Source organism: Scyliorhinus canicula, chromosome 9 (genome assembly GCF_902713615.1).
Source record: "Scyliorhinus canicula chromosome 9, sScyCan1.1, whole genome shotgun sequence".
Classification (NCBI taxonomy): Eukaryota; Metazoa; Chordata; class Chondrichthyes; order Carcharhiniformes; family Scyliorhinidae; genus Scyliorhinus; species Scyliorhinus canicula.
The window spans coordinates 343,436-363,715 of record NC_052154.1 but is presented as its reverse complement, the minus strand read 5'-3'; the positions used below and the strand labels follow the sequence as shown (position 1 = coordinate 363,715).

General features: G+C 51.7%; 1 protein-coding gene across 1 annotated transcript in view; it reads left to right on the top strand.

Annotated features, from left to right (window-relative positions):
* The first annotated feature begins 1,099 nt into the window (after window positions 1-1,099).
* Window positions 1,100-20,280, top strand: part of sntb2 (syntrophin, beta 2) — a 62,129-nt gene continuing 42,948 nt past the window's right edge. The window contains exon 1 of the mRNA XM_038806156.1: window positions 1,100-1,606. Within this exon, the coding sequence (XP_038662084.1) occupies window positions 1,114-1,606 (493 nt within the window). The 5' untranslated portion in view covers window positions 1,100-1,113. The remainder of the gene's footprint in view (window positions 1,607-20,280) is intronic.

The following is a 20,280-nucleotide window of genomic DNA, read 5'->3' as shown; positions in this document are numbered from 1 at the left end:
GGGGCAATTTAGAGTGGCCAATCCACCTAGCTTGCACGTTTTTGGGTTGTGGGGGCGAAACCCACGCAAACACGGGGAGAATGTGCAAACTCCACACGGACAGTGACCCAGAGCCGGGATCGAACCTGGGACCTCAGCGCCGTGAGGCCGCAGTGCTAACCCACTGCGCCACCGTGCTGCCCCGAAACATATCTGGATATATATGTAAACATATATGTTTCTGGAACATACCTCTTCATTTACCTGAGGGAAGGAGCATAGAATCATAGATTATCATAGCATTTACAGTGCAGGAGGCCATTTGGCTCATTGTGTCTGCACTGGCTCTTGGAAAGAGCACCCTACCCAAGGTCAACACCTCCACCCTATCCCCATAACCCAGTAACCCTACCCAACACTAAGGGCAATTTTGGACTTTAAGGGCAATGTGGCGACTAGGGGCTTTTCACAATAACTTCATTGAAGCCTACTCGTGACAATCAGCGATTTTCATTTTCAAGTTGAATGGGAGGAAACCGGAGCACCCGGAGGAAACCCACGCACACGGGGAGGATGTGCAGACTCCACACAGACAGTGACCCAAGCCGGAATCGATCCTGGGACCCTGGTGCTGTGAAGCAATTGTGCTATCCACAATGCTACCATGCTATCCGAGAGCAGGGCTCCGAAAGCTAGTGATTCAAAACAAACCTGTTTTACTTTAACCTGATGTTGTAAGACTTCTCACGGATTGGATGGGCACCGGTCTGAATAGCCTCCCCCCACGCCCCGCTGTGATTGGCTTCCTGGGCCCCGCTCTGATTGGCTGTCCTGGCTCCACTCTGATTGGCTCTTCTGGCTCTGCTCTGATTGGTTTCCCTGGCCCCCGCTCTGATTGGTTTCCCTGGCCCCCGCTCTGATTGGTTCCCCTTGCCCTGCTCTGATTGCTTCCCATTCCCCTGCTCTGATTGGCTCCCCCGGTCCCGTTCTAATTGGCTCCCCGGGCTCCGCTCTGATTGGCTCCCCGGACCCGCTCTAATTGGCTCCCCGGGCCCCGCTCTAATTGGTTCCAAGTGCCCCGCTCTGATTGGTTCTCCTCGCCCCGCTGTGATTGGCTCCCGGTTGCCCCGCGCGATGGCGGTTCGGGCCGGGCCGCTCGAGCTCTTCCTCCGGGACCGCGGGTGGCTCCGGGCGGCAGCCGAGCTGCGGCCTGAGGGGCTGAGGCTGAGCAACGAGGAGCCGGAGGCCTGGGACGGGCTGTCCAATGGATCCCCGCGGAGCGCCAGCCCGGTGCACATGAGCCCGGCCCTGGGCCTGGCGGCCGCCGCCTTGCTGCCCCCTGAGGCGGGGAGCCCTGGGCCGGGCCCCGGGGAGGCCGAGCGCCTCCGCACCGTCCGCGTACTCAAGCAGGAGGCGGGCGGCCTGGGCATCAGCATCAAGGGCGGCCGCGAGAACCGCATGCCCATCCTCATCTCCAAAATCTTCCGCGGCCTGGCGGCCGAGCGCACCGGGGCCCTCTTCGTGGGCGACGCCATCCTGGCCGTGAACGGAGCCGACCTGCGCCACGCCACGCACGACCAGGCGGTGCAGGCCCTCAAGAAGGCCGGCAGGGAGGTGACCCTGGAGGGTAAGCGGGGCTGAGCCTCACTGCGGCCACTCGGCCCCTCGCACTCCGGCCCCTCGCACTCCGGCCACTCGGCCCCTCGCGCTCCGGCCCCTCGCACTCCGGCCACTCGGCCCCTCGCACTCCGGCCACTCGGCCCCTCGCGCTCCGGCCACTCGGCCCCTCGCACTCCGGCCACTCGGCCCCTCGCGCTCCGGCCACTCGGCCCCTCGCGCTCCGGCCACTCGGCCCCTCGCGCTCCGGCCACTCGGCCCCTCGCGCTCCGGCCCCTCGCACTCCGGCCACTCGGCCCCTCGCACTCCGGCCACTCGGCCCCTCGCACTCCGGCCACTCGGCCCCTCGCGCTCCGGCCACTCGGCCCCTCGCGCTCCGGCCACTCGGCCCCTCGCGCCCCGGCCACTCGGCCCCTCGCACTCCGGCCCCTCGCACTCCGGCCCCTCGCACTCCGGCCACTCGGCCCCTCGCACTCCGTGCTGTTCCTTTCGGGTTCTCCATCAAAACTGGGAGCATTGGGCCCGTCCATCCTGTTACCCCCCCCCTCCCCGAACCCCCCCCCCGAACCCCCCCCTCCCCGAAACCCCCCCCTCCCCGAAACCCCCCCCTCCCCGAACCCCCCCCCTCCCCGAACACCCCCCCCCTCCCCGAACCCCCCCCTCCCCGAACCCCCCCCTCCCCGAAACCCCCCCCTCCCCGAACACCCCCCCCCCCTCCCCGAACACCCCCCCCCCCTCCCCGAACACCCCCCCCCCTCCCCGAACACCCCCCCCCCTCCCCGAACACCCCCCCCTCCCCGAACACCCCCCCCCCCCCCGAACCCCCCCCCCCCCTCCCCGAACCCCCCCCCCCCTCCCCGAACCCCCCCCCCCCTCCCCGAACACCCCCCCCCTCCCCGAACACCCCCCCCTCCCCGAACACCCCCCCTCCCCGAAACCCCCCCCCTCCCCGAACCCCCCCCCCTCCCCGAACCCCCCCCCTCCCCGAACCCCCCCCCCCCCCGAACACCCCCCCCCCCCGAACACCCCCCCCCCCGAACACCCCCCCCCCCCCCGAACACCCCCCCCCCCCCGAACACCCCCCCCCCTCCCCGAACACCCCCCCCCCCCCCGAACACCCCCCCCCCCCCCCACACCCCCCCCCCTCCCCGAACACCCCCCCCCCTCCCCGAACACCCCCCCCCCTCCCCGAACACCCCCCCCTCCTCCCCGAACACCCCCCCTCCTCCCCGAACACCCCCCCTCCTCCCCGAACACCCCCCCTCCTCCCCGAACACCCCCCCCTCCTCCCCGAACACCCCCCCCCTCCTCCCCGAACACCCCCCCCTCCTCCCCGAACACCCCCCCCTCCTCCCCGAACACCCCCCCCTCCTCCCCGAACACCCCCCCCTCCTCCCGAACACCCCCCCTCCTCCCCGAACACCCCCCCTCCTCCCCGAACACCCCCCCCCCTCCTCCCCGAACACCCCCCCCCCTCCTCCCCGAACACCCCCCCCCCTCCTCCCCGAACACCCCCCCCTCCCCGAACACCCCCCCCTCCCCGAACCCCCCCCCTCCCCGAACCCCCCCCCTCCCCGAACCCCTCCCCGAACCACCCCCCCTCCTCCCCGAACCACCCCCCCCCTCCTCCCCGAACCACCCCCCTCCTCCCCGAACCCCCCCTCCTCCCCGACCCCCCCCCTCCTCCCCGAACCCCCCCCCCCCTCCCCGAACCCCCCCCTCCCCGAACCCCCCCCTCCCCGAACCCCCCCCCTCCCCGAACCCCCCCCCTCCCCGAACCCCCCCCCTCCCCGAACCCCCCCCCCTCCCCGAACCCCCCCCCCCTCCCCGAACCCCCCCCTCCCCGAACCCCCCCCCCTCCCCGAACCCCCCCCCTCCCCGAACCCCCCCCCCTCCCCGAACCCCCCCTCCCCGAACCCCCCCTCCCCGAACCCCCCCCCCGAACCCCCCCCCCTCCCCGAACCCCCCCCCCCGAACCCCCCCCCCTCCCCCCGAACCCCCCCCTCCCCCGAACCCCCCCCTCCCCCGAACCCCCCCCTCCCCGAACCCCCTCCCCGAACCCCCCCCCCTCCCCGAACCCCCCCCTCCCGAACCCCCCCCCTCCCCGAACCCCCCCCCCCCCTCCCCGAACCCCCCCCCCTCCCCGAACCCCCCCCCTCCCCGAACCCCCCCCCCCCCGGACACCCCCCCCCCTCCCCGACCCCCCCCCCCCGGACACACCCCCCCTCCCCGACACGCGCCCCCCCCTCCCCGGACACGCCCCCCCCCCCCCCCCCTCCCCGAACCCCCCCCCCCCCCCCCCCCCGGACACTCCCCCCCCCCCCCCCCCCCACCGTACACCCCCCCCCCCCTCCCCTGACACGCCCCTCCCGGACACGCCCCCCCCCTCCCCGGACACGCCCCCCCCTCCCCGGACACCGCCCCCCCCTCCCCGAACACCACCCCCCCCCCCCCCCCTGACACCACCCCCCCTCTTCCCCCCTCCCCCGGTCTAAATCTCCCCTGACACCCCCCAAACACCAAATCGTGCCCCTCCCGCCTGAAACAGAACATCCACAACCCCTTGGGCAGAGATTTTCAAAGATTCACCACCCTTTTGAGTGGTAATTTCTCCTCTCAGTCCTAAATGATTGGCCCTTAATCCGGAGACTGCCCTGTGGTTCTATTTACCCGACCAGCAGATCAATCTCTCTGCCCCCTCTATGTGAATTCCATCCTTCCAAACTACAGAGGATATAAACCCAGTTTTCTCTGTTCCTCATCATACAACAGCTCCCTCTCCCTCACCGCAGGGGTTAATCGAGTGAACCTTAACTGTACTACCTGTAATGCAAGTATATGCTTAAATGTGGACACCATAACTGCACATTGTATTCCCCAAAACCCTGTACAATTATGGCAAGACTTTATTATTCTTAAACTCTAAACCTTTTGCAATGAAGGCCAACATGCTATTTGCCTTCCCTTTTATTTATTTACAGGACATGACGTGCTTAGGTCAGCATTTAGTGCCCATTTCCTAATTGCTCTTCAGAAGGTGGTGAGCTGCTTTCTTAAACCGCTGCAGTCCCTGTGGTTGCAGGTACACCCACTGCTGTTAAGGAGGGATTCCAGAAATTTGACCCAGTGACAGTGAAGGAACAGTGATATACTTAGTATCTGAGCAGTCAGAAATGGTGCTGAACATTGTGCAATCATCAGCAACCATCCCCTTATGGAAGGAAGTTTATTGATGAAACAGCTGAAGATAGTTGGGCCCAGGACACTACCCTGAGGAACTCCTGCAGTGATGTCCCAGGACTGAGATGACTGACCTCTCAACAACCTCAACCAGCTTCCTTTTTTAAAAGAAATTTAGAGTACCCAATTCATTTTTTCCAATTACGGGGTAATTTAGTGTGTCCAATCCACCTATCCTGCACATCTTTGGGTTGTGAGGGCGAAACCCACGCAGACACTGGGAGAATGTGCAAACTCCACACAGACAGTAACCCAAGGCCGGGATCCCAAGCTGAACGTCATTGAACAGGTTATTGCTAAAAAAAATGTTGCTTGACAGTACTGCTGCTGACTACTTCCATCGCTTTACTGATGTTTGAGAGTAGACTGTTAGGGCGGTATTGGCCGGGTTGCATTTGTCTTATTTCTTGTGTACAGGACATATCCGGACACATTTCCACATTGCCGGGTAGATGCCAGTGTTGTAGGTGTACTGGAACAGCTTAGCTAGGGGCAGACCACTTTGTGGAGAACAAGTCTTCAGTACTATTACCGGACTATTGTCAGGGAGTGAGTTACTTTCTGCAGGGTTCCCAGTCTTTAACCTGCTCTTGTAGCCACAGTGTTTATATGGCTAATGATAATCCCCAGGATGTTGATATTGGCAGATTTTGATTTCGTAAATACCACTGAATGTTGTGGGGCAATGGATTGATATTCTCTCGTTGAGCAAGGTCATGGTCTGGCACTTGTGTGGCACGAATGTTACTTGTCAGGCCAAACTTGGATATTGTCCGGGTCTTGCTGCATTTGAACATGGACAGCTTGTTGTGAATGCTTGAGCCTTCTCTTTTTGCACTGATGTTCTGGGCTTCTCCAGCATTGAGAATGGGGATATTTGTGGAACCGCCGCCTCCAGTGGGTTGTTTAATTGTCCACCACCATTCACAGCTGGATGTGGCAGGACTGCAGAGTTTAGATCTGATCTGTTGGTTGTGGAATCGCTTAGCTGTTACTTGCTGCTTGCGCTGTTTGGCATGCAAGTAGTCCTGTGTTGTAGCTTCACTAGGTTGACATCTCATTTTGAGCCATCCTTGGTGATGGGCATTGAAGTCCTCCACCCAGAGTATATTCTGTGTCCTTGCCACATAGAACATTACAGCGCAGTACAGGCCCTTCGGCCTCCGATGCTGCGCCGACCTGTGAAACCAATCTATAGCCCATCTACACTATTCCCTTATCATCCATACGTTTATCCAATGACCATTTAAATGCCCTTAATGTTGGTGAGTCCACTACTGTTGCAGGCAGGGCATTCCACACCCTTACTACTCTCTGAGTAAAGAACATACCTCTGACATCTGTCCTACATCTATCTCCCCTCAAGTTAAAGCTATGTCCCCTCGTGCTAGCCATCACCATCCGAGGAAAAAGGCTCTCACTGTCCACCCTATCTAATCATCTTGTATGCCTCAATTAAGTCACCTCTTAACCACCTTCTAATGAAAACAGCCTTATGTCCCTCAGCCTTTCCTCATAAGATCTTCCCTCCATACCAGGCAACATCCTGGTAAATCTCCTCTGCACCCTTTCCAATGCTTCCGCATCCTTCCTATAATGCGGCGACCAGAACTGCACGCAATACTCCAAATGCGGCCGCACCAGAGTTTTGTACAGCTGCAACATGACCTCATGGCTCCGAAACTCAATCCCTCTACCAAAAGAAGCTAACACACCGTACGCCTTCTTAACAACCCTCAGAACCTGGGTGGCAACTTTCAGGGATCTATGTACATGGACACCGAGATCTCTCTGCTCATCCACGCTACCAAGAATCTTACCATTAGCCCAGTACTCTGTCTACCTGTTACTCCTTCCAAAATGAATCACCTCTCACTTTTCTGCATTAAACTCCATTTGCCACCTCTCAGCCCAGCACTGCAGCTTATCTGTGTCCCTCTGTAACCTGCAACATCCTTCCGCACTGTCCACAACTCCACCGACTTTGGTGTCATCTGCAAATTTACTCACCCATCCTTCTACGCCCACCTCCAGGTGCTGTTCCAAGTGCTGTTCAACATGGAGGAGTACCTAGTAATTGGCTGACCCGGACGCGCGCACACGTGGTAATCAGCAAGTGGTTTCCTTGCGCATGTTTGACCTGATGCCATGAGACTTCATGGAGTCTGGAGTCAATGTTGAAGATTCCCAGGGAAATTCCCTCCTGACTGTATGCCATTAATTGCTGCACCTACATTTCTGCAGTGAAAACACAACATGGTCTTTCTGCTTTCCTTGTACACGCACTCGAGTCTCTTTGAACATCAACACTTAAAAGTTTCTCACCTGGTAAAAGATATTATTTTTTTTGAACTTTAGGGTACCCAATTATTTTTCTTCCAATTAAGGGGCAATTTAGTGTGACCAATCCACCGAACCTGCACATCTTTGGGTTGTGGGGGTGAAACCCACGCAGACATGGGGAGAATGTACAAACTACACACAGGGTAAAAGATATTCTGCTTTTCTATTCTTGCAATCAAAGTGAATAACTTCTCACTTGTGTTATACTCCATCTGCCATCTTGCTGCCCACTCACCCAATGTGTCTGTATCTCTTTGCAGCATCTGTGCCCCGCTCAGCTTACTTTCCCACTCAGTCTTGTGTCATTAGCAAACATAGATACATTACTCTGCCTCTTCATCTAATTTATTGATATGGATTGGAGCCTCATCTAAATCTACCCTTTGTTCCTTTCTCCCTCGTAAGCCTTTCTAGCTTCCCCTTAAATGTATTGATACAAAACACTTTAACCACTCACTGTGCAGCCAGTTCCACATTCTCACTGCTGTGAGTAAAGGATTTATTTCTAAATTCCCTGTTGGATTTCTTGGTAGTTGTCTTATGTCCATGGCATCTAGTTCTGCTCTTCCCTACAACAGGAAATATTTTTCCTGTATCCACTCAATTCAATCAAAACTTTTCATAATTTTAAATATCTCTATTGTGTTATCCCTCGGCCTTTTTTCAACAGAAACGTGACTCAGCCTGCCAACACTTTCCTGATTTGTACACTTCCCACATTTCTGGGTTCAACCTGTCAATATTCTTTGCATCTTCTCCAGTATGTACTCTGTGTTTCGAGTAAGACGGTGAAAAATGTCAGTGAAATTGGGAGGCGATTTGCTGGAGTGTTTGCTGAAAGGTGCAAGTTTATTCTGGTGCTATAATCTTGTTTCCTTGAGCAGACCTCCCGCATCAGCGGGATTTATCTTATTTAGACTGCCATTGATGTTGGGATTGCTACTCAACCATCTTTGTGCCATTCAGTTCTTGGTTAGTCACGTTAAAAAAAGTTCTCATTGAGGGGGTGGGGGGAGGGGCGGTGGAGAGGAAGGCAAAGCTTCTTGGGCACGAGTCAGTGTGAACGCTTTTGTTCATTTTCAGTCTTGTAATCGGGTCTCTTGGCCCGACAATTATTATTGTTGAATTTTTATTTGGGGCAAACTCCATTTCTTGTTTTGAGAACATAGAACATACAGTGCAGAAGGAGGCCATTCAGCCCATTGAGTCTGCACCAACCCACTTAAGCCTTCACTTCCACCCTATCCCCGTAACCCCGTTATCATGACCAATGAAACTAACCTGCACGCCTTTGGACTGTGGAAGGAAACCGGAGCACCCGGAGGAAACCCACGCAGACACGGGGAGAACGTGCAGACTCCCACAGACAGTGACCCAGCTGGGAATCGAACCTGAGACCCTGGCACTGTGAAGCCACTGTGCTATCCACTTGTGCTGCCTTGAGGATTAAACAAAGTGGAATGGCAGCTTTTTATTTTCACCTGTGCTCTGGCATTTCAACACTGGTTAATTCTGCTGAGCTCTGCATCAAAATCAATGTTACTGTTCCAAGTATGAGGCTATCACTTACTGCATGGCCATATAAGGCAGGCTGACATCTCAAACTTCAATATCTATGTTCCAGTCTGGGAATTGTATTGTGAAAGAACAGGATACCAAACCCGACATTCCGGCAGCCATTGAATATATGAGCTCGGGTGAGAAAACTGGGATAAAATCAAAGTGATCTGAAGATGTAATTTGCAGACAGGGTTGTCACGTGGACACTGGGATGATGAGGGCACAAAGAAAGTCGCGTGTCTGTAGCTTGGAAGTTCTCCCCAGGCGTGGGCAGGCACACCGTTTGTAAGAGCTGCTCAGTGCTGTTAACGAAACCTCATTGTAGTTCACCCCTTCCTTGGTAACGTCTACATGGTGTCAGAAGTTGGCAGAAATGGCACAGTGACTTTGCTGCATCGACTCACTTGTGTTTGATGAAAATACCACAGACAACTTGACAAAATTCAAAAAGGAATGGTGCATCTACTGGCACATCAACAAAGGTATGGGTTACACTCTCTTAAACTTAGGGCCCCGAGGTAGTCGGGAGATTTGAGTTGTTTGATTATCAAACTGTGGAAGAGAAGGAGGATCCCGAATTTTGAGCATAAATGTACACCAGTGAAAAGCAATTTGAATAGACACATGTTCAATACCACTAACTAAAACTTGATAAATCTATTCAATCGTATATTGCAATTAAAAATCGTAGCAAATAAATGTGCATTCGGCAGCCTCACTGAGTTTGAGAGATCGTATCATCTGTAAGATCCGTAGCAATGCTGTCCACAAATAGATTTGTGAGAAAAACCAACACCGGAATCTGCCTTCGGCGTCTGCATACTGAATGAGCAGTCAGAAAGAAGCAGCAAAGAGTTGAGGTGGGACTCGGAAATTTCTTCACCCAGAGAGTGGCCGGCCTGTGGAATTCGCTACCACAGAATGTAGTTGAGGCCAAAACATTGTCTGTTATCAAGAAGGAGTTAGATATAGCACTTAGGATCAGAGGATATGGGGGAAACTGAGGTCAGGCTATTGAGTTGGATGAACAACTATGATCATGAATGGCTGAACAGGCTAGAAGGGCTGAATGGCCTCCTATTTTCTATGAAGCACGATTTTGTGGCACAGAACACGTCTTGCCACAATTGCGGCGACCATCACTCAGGCCAGAAGTACATACTTTGCATTTAGTAAATACTGTAACAGCCGTGGCAAATGAAACTATTTTGTGAAATGCTATAGATCCAAACAGACTGCCCATGCCACCAGCCGTATCGTCGTTGATCTCCTCCAGGGTTCGGCACGCGAGCAAGGTGTGAATGAGTAGGAGCTCGATCAAAGTAACCATGGCACTGAGCCTCAGAAAACGCAGGAGGGTGAGATTTTCACCATGCAGCAATGCAAAACTAAAAGTAAAGATTGAAGCAAAGTTAACGTTCTGCCCAGGCAGTTGCTGCCGGAAATCGACCCATTTGCTGCACCAGATCCTAACACTCAGGTGGGCCTCATGGTGTATGGTGGACAGACTATTCACATAGAGGGTGTGGTCTCACTCCAGTGCACACAGGGCAGCTTCCAGTTCATATCGTTGATGAAAACCTAAATGCGCAGTTAGGTCTTCAGGACAGCGGCACACTGGGACTAATCCACCTTGGTCCAGGTGCAGACTGCAGCACATGGCCCCAGAAATGATAGAATATAAAGACCTATTCAACTGTCATTGGGAAGCTATCCATCATATCTGAGACAAGGTGACTTGCCCGTCCGTGAACGGTCTGTGCTCCAAAAGGAGTTCCTCTAGCAACAAAACAGAAAGTAGTCAATAAGCTGGATCGGTTGACATGACTGGGTGTCAGTGGCCCCATAAAGGAGAACACAATGGGTTTCAGCAATGGTAATTGCAGTACAGAAAGATGGCAGGGGTCAGGATCTACATCAACCCAGTTTACCTAAAGGCACTGCTGGGACCACATCATCCCATGAAGACAGTTGAACAGGTTATAGTTGACATGGTTTTTAGCATCTTCTGGGTTCCGGCAAATCCCACGATGAAGAATCCTCAACTCATATTCATGTTCCCAGTAGACTGATACTGTTTTCTTCGTATGGCCCGATTGGATCTCTACCGGCAGTGAGGTCTTCCGGTGGTGCATGGAGCAACCCTTTGCAGGACAACCCTGCAAAGTCATAGTCAATGGCATCTTGACCTGGGGTCGTACATTGCAAAAACAAGATGCACGTCTTCATTTAGTCCTCAACAGAATAAGGACCATTTAGTTAAAGTTCAACTCTGCTAAATGCAGTTTCAGAGTTAACCAGGTTACACACGTGGGTCACTTGCACAGAGCCGATGGTGAAGCCAGATCCAGATAATACAATGGCTATACGACAGATGTCCATTCCAGAGGGCAAGCTTCCTTGGTATGACCACTCATTTCCCAAGTTCATTCCTTGCTACAGTGAGGTTACTTGGACCCCTTTGTCAGCTCCTGCACCAAGATGTTGGATGGTGTTGGCGGGAACACCATACTGTTGTGTTCAAGCAGGCGCACTCAGCCTCTTCGAGTGATGCAACATTACTTTGTTCGAGCACCTGTACTCCTCTATCAGCAGATGCCTCTCAGCGCGGGCTTGGTGCAGACCACTAGCCTTCGCATCAGGGTCCTCACTGACACTGAGAAAGACCCAAATTGAGAAAGAACTCCTTGCTCTCGTTTTGTAAAGATCAAAATTGATCATTAGCCACTGTCTGTACAACTGCAGCTCCTAATGCTCAAATTAAATGCTGCAACCTCCGTGTCGTTCACTAGGATGATCCCCAGTATGGAGGGAATTGTCTTCTGAGCAAAGGTCATCCCGATTGGGACTCTACTCATTGGAATTTAGGAGAATGAGAGGTGATCTGATTGAACTACAGGGTAAGGGTCTGATTAGGTCAATGCTGAATGTTTCCCTTCATGGGAGAGTCTCTGACCAGAGGGCAAAACCTCAGAATAAAAGGGTACAATTTAAGACTGAGATGAGGAGGAATGTCTTCTCTGAGGGGTTGAGTGTCTTTGGAATTCCTTGCCACAGAGAGCTGTGAGGCCGAGATCTTGTGTATATTTAAGGCTGAGATAGATCGTCTTGATCAGAAAGGGGAAAGGGAAGTAGATTTGAGGAATGTCGGATCAGAATGATCCTATTGAATGGCAGAGCAGGCTCGAGGGGCCGAACGGCCTGATCCTGTTCCTATCTCTTATGGTCCATAGAACATAGAACATTACAGCGCAGTACAGGCCCTTCAGCCCACGATGTTGCACCGTCCTGTGAAACCCTTCTAAAGTCCCTTTACACTATTCCCTTATCGTCCATATGCCTATCCAATGACCATTTGAATGCGTTTAGTGTTGGCGAGTCCACTACTGTTGCAGGCAGGGCATTCCACGCCCTTACTACTCCCTGAGTAAAGAACCGACCTCTGACATCTGTCCTATATCTGTCTCCCCTCAATTTAAAGCTATGTCCCCTCGTGCTGGACATCACCATCCGAGGAAAAAGGCTCTCGATGTCCACCCTATCTAATCCTCTGATCATCTTGTATGCCTCAATTAAGTCCCCTCCTAACCTTCTTCTCTCTAACGAAAACAGCCTCAAGTCCTTCAGCCTTTCCTCATATGATCTTCCCTCCATACCAGGCAACATTCTTGTAAATCTCCTCTGTACCCTTTCCAATGCTTCCACATCCTTCCTATAATGTGGCGACCAGAACTGCACACAATACTCCAAATGCGGCCGCACCAGAGTTTTGTACAACTGCAACATGACCTCATAGCTCCAAAACTCAATTCCTCTACCAATAAAAGCTAACACACCGTATGCCTTCTTAACAACCCTCTCAACCTGGGTGGCAACTTTCAGGGATCTATGGACATGGACACCGAGATCTCTCTGCTCGTCCACACTACCAAGAATCTTACCATTAGCCCAGTACTCTGCCTTCCTGTTATTCCTTCCAAAATGAATCACCTCTCACTTTTCTGCATTAAACTCCGTTTGCCACCTGTCAGCCCAGCTCTGCAGCTTATCTATGTCCGTCTGTAACTTGTAACATCCTTCTGCACTGTCCAGAACTCCACCGACTTTAGTGTCATCTGCAAATTTACTCACCCATCCTTCTACGACCTCCTCCAGGTCATTTATAAAAATGACAAACAGCAACGGCCCCAAAACAGATCCTTGTGGCACACCACTAGTAACTGGACACCAGTCAGAGCATTTCCCATCAACCACCACTCTTTGTCTTTTATCAGCTAGCCAATTTCTGATCCACATCTCTAAATCACCCTCAATCCCCAGCCTCTGTATTTTCTGCAATAGCCTACCGTGGGGAACCTTATCAAACGCTTTACTGAAATCCATATACACCACATCAACTGCTTTACCCTCATCCACCTGTTTGGTCACCTTCTCGAAGAACTCAATAAGGTTTGTGAGGCACGACCTACCCTTCACAAAACCATGTTGACTATCTCTAATCAAATTATTCCTTTCCAGATGATTATACATCCTATCTCTTATAAACCTTTCCAAGACTTTTCCCACAACAGAAGTAAGGCTCACTGGTCTATAGTTACCGGGGTTATCTCTACTCCCCTTCTTGTACAAGAGGACAACATTTGCTATCCTCCAGTCCTCTGGCACTATTCCTGTAGACAAAGATGACTTAAAGATCAAAGCCAAAGGCTCCGCAATCTCCTCCCTAGCTTCCCAGAGAATCTTAGGATAAATCCCATCCGGCCCAGGGGACTTATCTATTTTCACACTTTCCAGAATCGCTAACACCTCCTCCTTATGAACCTCAAGCCCTTCTAGTCCAGTAGCCTGTATCTCAGTATTCTCCTCGACAACATTGTCTTTTTCTTGCGTGAATACTGACGAAAAATATTCATTTAGCACCTCTCCTATCTCCTCGGACTCTACGCACAATTTCCCACTACTGTCCTTGAATGGCCCTACTCTTACCTTAGTCATTCTTTTATTCCTGACATACCTATAGAAAGCTTTAGGGTTATCCTTGATCCTACCTGCCAAAGACTTCTCATGTCCTCGCTTGGCTCTTCTTAGCTCTCTCTTTAGAGCCTTTCTAGCTAACTTGTAACTCTCAAGCGACCCAACTGAACCATCACGTCTCATCTTCACATAAGCCTCCTTCTTCCTCTTGGCAAGTGTTTCAACTGCTTTAGTAACCCATGGTTCCCTCACTCGACCACTTCCTCCCTGCCTAACAGGTACATACTTATCAAGGACACGCAGTAGCTGTTCCTTGAACATGCTCCACATTTCCATTGTGTCCATCCCCTGCAGTTTTCCTCTCCAGGCGATGCATCCTAAGTCTTGCCTCATCGCATCTTAATTGCCTTTCCCCCAGCTATAACTCTTGCCCTGCGGTTTATACCTATCCCTTTCCATCGCTTAAGTAAACGTAATCGAATTGTGGTCACTATCACCAAAATGCTCACCTACCTCCAAATCTAACACCTGTCCTGGTTCATTACCCAGTACCAAATCCAATACGGCCTCGCCTCTTGTTGGCCTATCTACATACTGCATCAGGAAACCCTCCTGCATACATTGGACAAAAACGGATCCATCTAAAGTACTCGAACTATAGTGTTTCCAGTCAATATTTGGAAAGTTAAAGTCCCCCATAACAACTACCCTGTTATTTTCACTCCTATCCAGGATCATCTTTGCAATCCTTTCCTCTACATCTCTGGAACTTTTCGGAGGCCTATAGAAAAGCCCTAATAGGGTGACCTCTCCTTTCCTGTTTCTTAACTCAGCCCATACTACCTCAGTATTCGAGTCCTCATCAAATGTCCTCTCAGCCACCGTAATACTGTCCTTGATTAACAATGCCACTCCTCCCCCTCTCTTACCACCTTCCCTGAACTTACTGAAATATCTAAACCCCGGCACCTGCAACAACCATTCATTGCCCTGCTCTATCCATGTCTCCGAAATGGCCACAACATCGAAGTCCCAGGTACCAACCCATGCCACAAGCTCACCCACCTTATTCCGGATGCTCCTGGCATTGAAGTAGACGCACTTTAGACCACCTTCCTTCCTGCCGGTCCACTCCTGCAACTTTGAAACCTTACTCATGACCTCACTACTCTCAGCTTCTTGTGTACTGGAGCTACAATTCAGGTTCCCAAACCCCTGCTGAACTAGTTTAAACCCTCCCGAAGAGCATTAGCAAACCTCCCCCCGAGGATATCAGTACACCTCTGGTCCAGGTGTAGACCATCCCGTTTGTAGAGGTCCCACCTACCCCAGAATGAGCCCCAATTGTCCAGGAATCTGAAACCCTCCCTCCTGCACCATCCCTGCAGCCACGTGTTCAACTGCTCTCTCTCCCTATTCCTTGACTCGCTAGCACGTGGCACGGGTAACAACCCAGAGATAATAACTCTGTTTGTTCTAGCTCTAAGTTTCCACCCTAGCTCCCTGAATTCCTACCTTACATCCCTATCCCTTTTCCTACCTATGTCGTTGGTACCTATGTGGGCCATGACTTGGGGATGCTCCCCCTCCCCCTTAAGGATCCCGAAAACACAATCTGAGACATCGCGGACCCTGGCACCTGGGAGGCAACACACCAACCACAAGTCTCTCTCGTTCCCACAGAATCTCCTATCTATCCCCCTAACTATGGAGTCTCCAATGACTCATGTTCTACTCCTTTCTCCCCTTCCCTTCTGAGCAACAGGGACAGACTCTGTGCCAGAGACCTGTACCCCATGGCTGACCCCTGGTAAGTCGTCCCCCCCCAACAGTATCCAAAGCGGTATACCTGTCACTAAGGGGAACGACCACAGGGGATCCCTGTACTGACTGCTTACCCCCAGCCCCTCTCACCGTCACCCATCTATCTTTATTCTTTGGCGTAACTACCTCCCTAAAGCTTCTATCTATGACCCCCTCTTCCTCCCGAATGATCCAAAGTTGCTCCAGCTCCAGTTCCCTAACACGGTTTTTGAGGAGCTGGAGTTGGGTGCACTTCCCACAGATGAAATCAGCAGGGACACTGACGGCGTCCCTCACCTCAAACATTCTGCAGGAGGAGCATTGTACTGCCTCCCCTGACATCACCTCTAGATTAAAAAAAAAACAAAAAAAGAAAGGAAGAGCTTACCTGATATTCCCTCAAACCCTGCTCCCGCTGAAAGTTAAGCAAATTTAAAGTCACTCACTCACCTTCACGACGGCCCCTGTTCCCGCTTCCCAACGACCGTGGTTTTTTTTTTTGGTTAGAGGAGGAGGTAGGGGGGTAAACACTGAGGAAGTGTTTCGGGTTTAATTGTCACTTGACAACAGCCCCTCCACAAACCAACTTCAAATTAGGCTGACCGCACTACACGTATGCAAATTTCCCCAGAACAGCCAATCAGTAGATCTGCTCTGCTGGATGCTTGCCTTCACTCGAACTCCTCAGGTCTCTTTCGCAGGTACACCTTCAAATTAGGCTGACCGCACTGCACGTATGCAAATTTCCCCAGAACAGCCAATCAGTAGCTCTGCTCTGCTGCCCTCTGCTGGATGATATAACGCGATAAGGAACTGTACCCGTGCTGATGCTTTATCCAGAACCTTCCTACCACTGACCAGGCAGATCATGAGGAGGACGTTGATACTGTGCCCATACAGGTACTTTTGTCTCATTGAATCAAAGAACAAAGATGCCCTACAGGCAGATCTTGCATGCAGACAGCTCCATAATGAATGAAATGAAAATCGCTTATCGTCACGAGGAGGCTTCAGTGAAGTTACTGTGAAAAGCCCCTAGTCGCCACATTTCGGCGCCTGTCCGGGGGGGCTGGTACGGGAATCGAACCGTGCTGCTGGCCTGCTTGGTCTGCTTTAAAAGCCAGCGATTTAGCCCAGTGAGCTAAACCAGTCCATAACAACATTATCAAAGGTTGCCCAGAGTCTTCAGAGGAGCTTACCCACAAACTCCGCACTTTCATTGAGAGAGGAGCTAAGTGTACAAGACTGACTGATGCTGTGTGGCCAGCGATGTGTCATCCCTACCTTTCTGCAGAGCAACTCCATCCAGGGTTGAGGCAGCTAGGTACAGGTCAAAGGAATCCTTACGCTGGTGCTCCCATGTTTGTGGACATGGAGAGGGAAGTATCCCGATGTGCACCATGCAGCGTGCTCAAGCCGCATAAAACTAAACAACCACTGTACCAACATCGATTCAGCAAAGAAGGACCAAGGGATTTATTAAGGGGAAAATAGAGTGAGAGTAGGTTTGCAGGGAAGACAAAAACTGACTTAAAGTTTCTATAGGTACATGAAGAGAAAAAGATGGGTGAAGACAAATGTAGGTCCCTTGCTGTCAGAAAAGGGGGAATTTATAAGAAGGACAAAGAAATGGCTGAGCAACTAAATACATATTTTGGTTCTGTCTTCACAAATGAGGACACAAATCAGATACTGGAAATGTTGGGGAATGCAGGGATTAGTGAAAGGGAGGAACTGAAGAAGATTAATATTAGTAAAGAAATGATGTTGAGGAGATTGATGGGATTGAAGACTGATAAATCCCCAGGGGCTGATAATTTATATCCCAGAGTACTTAAGGAAATGGCTCTAGAAATAGTGGATGCATTGTTGGTCATCTTCCAGGATTCTATACACTCTGGAACAGCTCCTGAAAATTGGATGGTGGCTATGTAACTCCACTATTTAAAAAGGGAGGTAGAGAGAAAACTGAATTATAGACCAGTAAGCCTGATGTCAGTCGGGTATTCCCCAATCGGAAACCCTGGCTCAACCAAAAGGTTCACACACTGCTGAAGTTCTGGACGGAGGCGTTCAAGTCTGACGACCCTGACCTATATAAGAAATCCAGGTACGACGTACGGAAAGCCATCAGGGATGCAAAAAGACAATACCGCATCAAACTAGAGTCCCAGGCCAACTACACTAACCCACGACGATTATGGCAAGGCCTACACAAGATCTCGGGCTATAAAGCAAGGCCAGGCGGAATATCTGGGGCTGGAACATCCCTACCCGATGATCTGAACAAGTTCTATGCCCGCTTTGAGCAGTCAGCCAATGTATCAGTGCCACCCGCCCCAACAGCCCTGGACACACCCATACCCACTATTACAGCCTCAGGGGTAAGAGCTGCCTTCTTGAAAGTGAATCCACGGAAAGCGACGGGCCCCGACGGAGTCCCTGGGCGAGCACTCCGAGCCTGCGCACACCAGCTGGCGAGTGTATTCGCAGATATCTTCACCACCTCACTCCTCTGCTCTGAGGACCCCACCTCCTTCAAGAAGACCACCATAATACCTGTATCAAAGAAGAACAAGGTAGCCTGCCTCAACAACTACCGACCGGTGGACCTAACGTCTGTTATCATGAAATGCTTCGAGCGTCTGTTCATGAGACGGATCACTGCCAGTCTCCCAGACTGTCTCGACCCATTGCAGTTCGCCTATCAGCGCAACCGGTCCACAGCAGGCGCTATCTCACTGGCTCTACAATCAGCACTCGGACACCTGGACAACAAGGACACCTATGTAAAACTGCTGTTCATAGACTACAGTTCCGCCTTCAACACCATTATCCCAACAAGATTAATAACCAAACTCCGCAATGTTGGTCTTGACCCCTCCCTGTGCAGCTGGATCCTCAACTTCCTCACCAACAGTCCGCAATCTGTCAGGATAGGTAACAGCACCTCCTCCACAATAGTCCTCAACACCGGGGCCCTGCAAGGATGTGTGCTCAGTCCTCTACTGTACTCCCTATACACCTATGACTGTATGGCAACATTTAATTCCAACTCAATCTATAAGTTTGCGGATGATACGACTGTGGTGGCTCGCATCACAAACAAAGATGAATCAGATGACAGGAGGGAGATAAATCACTTAGTTGCATAGTGTACCGAAAACAACCTCTCTCTAAATGTTGGAAAGACCAAGGAACTGATCATCAACTTCAGGAAGCGCAACACGAAACACACTCCCGTCTGCATCAATGGCTCCGAAGTGGAGATGGTTGATAGCTTTAAGTTCCTGGGGGTCACCATCACCAACAGTCTGTCCTGGTCCACTCATGCTGATGCAACAGTCAAGAAAGCCCAGCAACGTCTCGGCTTCCTGCGGAAGCTGAAGAAATTTGACATGTCTGCATCGACTCTCTCAAACTTCTACAGAAGTGCGATAGAAAGCATCCTATCCAGCTGCATCACAGCCTGGTATGGCAACTGCTCAGTCCAAGATCGCAAGAAACTGCAGAGTATGGTGAACTCAGCACAGCGCATCACACAAATTTGCCACCCCACATTGATTCTGTCTACACCTCTCGCTGCCTCAGGAAGGCAGACAGCATTATCAGTGACCCCTCCCACCCAGGCATTGCCTTCTTCCAGACCCTTCCATCAGGCAGAAGGTACAGCAGTCTGAAGACTCGCACATCCAGACATAGGAACAACAACTTCCCCACAGCTACAAGACTCCTCAACGACTACCCCTCAAACTGATCTGTTCCCTGTAAGAACACTATTCATGATGCCCTATGCTGCTCTTGCTCATGTATTTGCTTTGTTTGGCACCTTGTTCCGCACTGTAACCAATCACTGTTTTGTCGATGTACCATTTGTCTATGTTCTCTGTTGATTATTCTTGTGTCTACTATGTAAGACATACTGTGTACGTTCCTCGGCCGCAGAAAAATACCTTTCACTGTGCTTCGGTACATGTGACAATAAATCAAATCAAATCGAAGTAGTGGGGAAAATTCTAGAATCTTATCAAAGATTTTATAGTGGAACATTTAGAAAGCAGTGGCAGGATCGGACAGAGTCAGCATGGATTATGAAGGGGAAATCATACTTGACAAATCTACTGGAATTTTTCGAGGATGTAACTAGTAGAGTTGACGAGGAGCCAGTGGATGTGGAGTATTTGGACTTTCAGAAGGCTTTCGACAAAGTCCCGCATAAGAGGATAGTGTATAAAATTAAAGCGCATGGGATTAGGGGTAGTGTATTGAGATGGATAGAAAACCCATTGGCAGACAGGAAACAAAGAGAAGGAATTCAAATTGGCAGGTAGTGACTAGTGGGGTACTGCAGGGATCGGTGCTGGGACCCCAGCTATTCACAATATATATTAATGATTTAGATGAGAGAACAAAATGCAATAGCTCCAAATTTGCAGATGACACCAAGTTGGGTGGGAGGATAAGCTGTGAGGAGGATGCAGAGATCCTTTCAGTGTGATTTGAGCAAGTTGAGTGAGTGGGCAAATGAATAGCAGATGCAGTATAATTTAGATAAATGTGGTTATCCACTTTGGTAGCAAAAACAGGAAGGCAGACTATTATCTGAATGGGCATAAATTAGGAGAGGGGAATGTGCAACGAGACCTGGGTGTCCTCGTACACCAGTCACTGAAGTTAAGCATGCAGGTACAGCAGGTGGTGGAGAAGGCAAATGGTATGCTGGCCTTCATTGCGAGAGGATTCGAGTACAGGAGCAGGGATGTC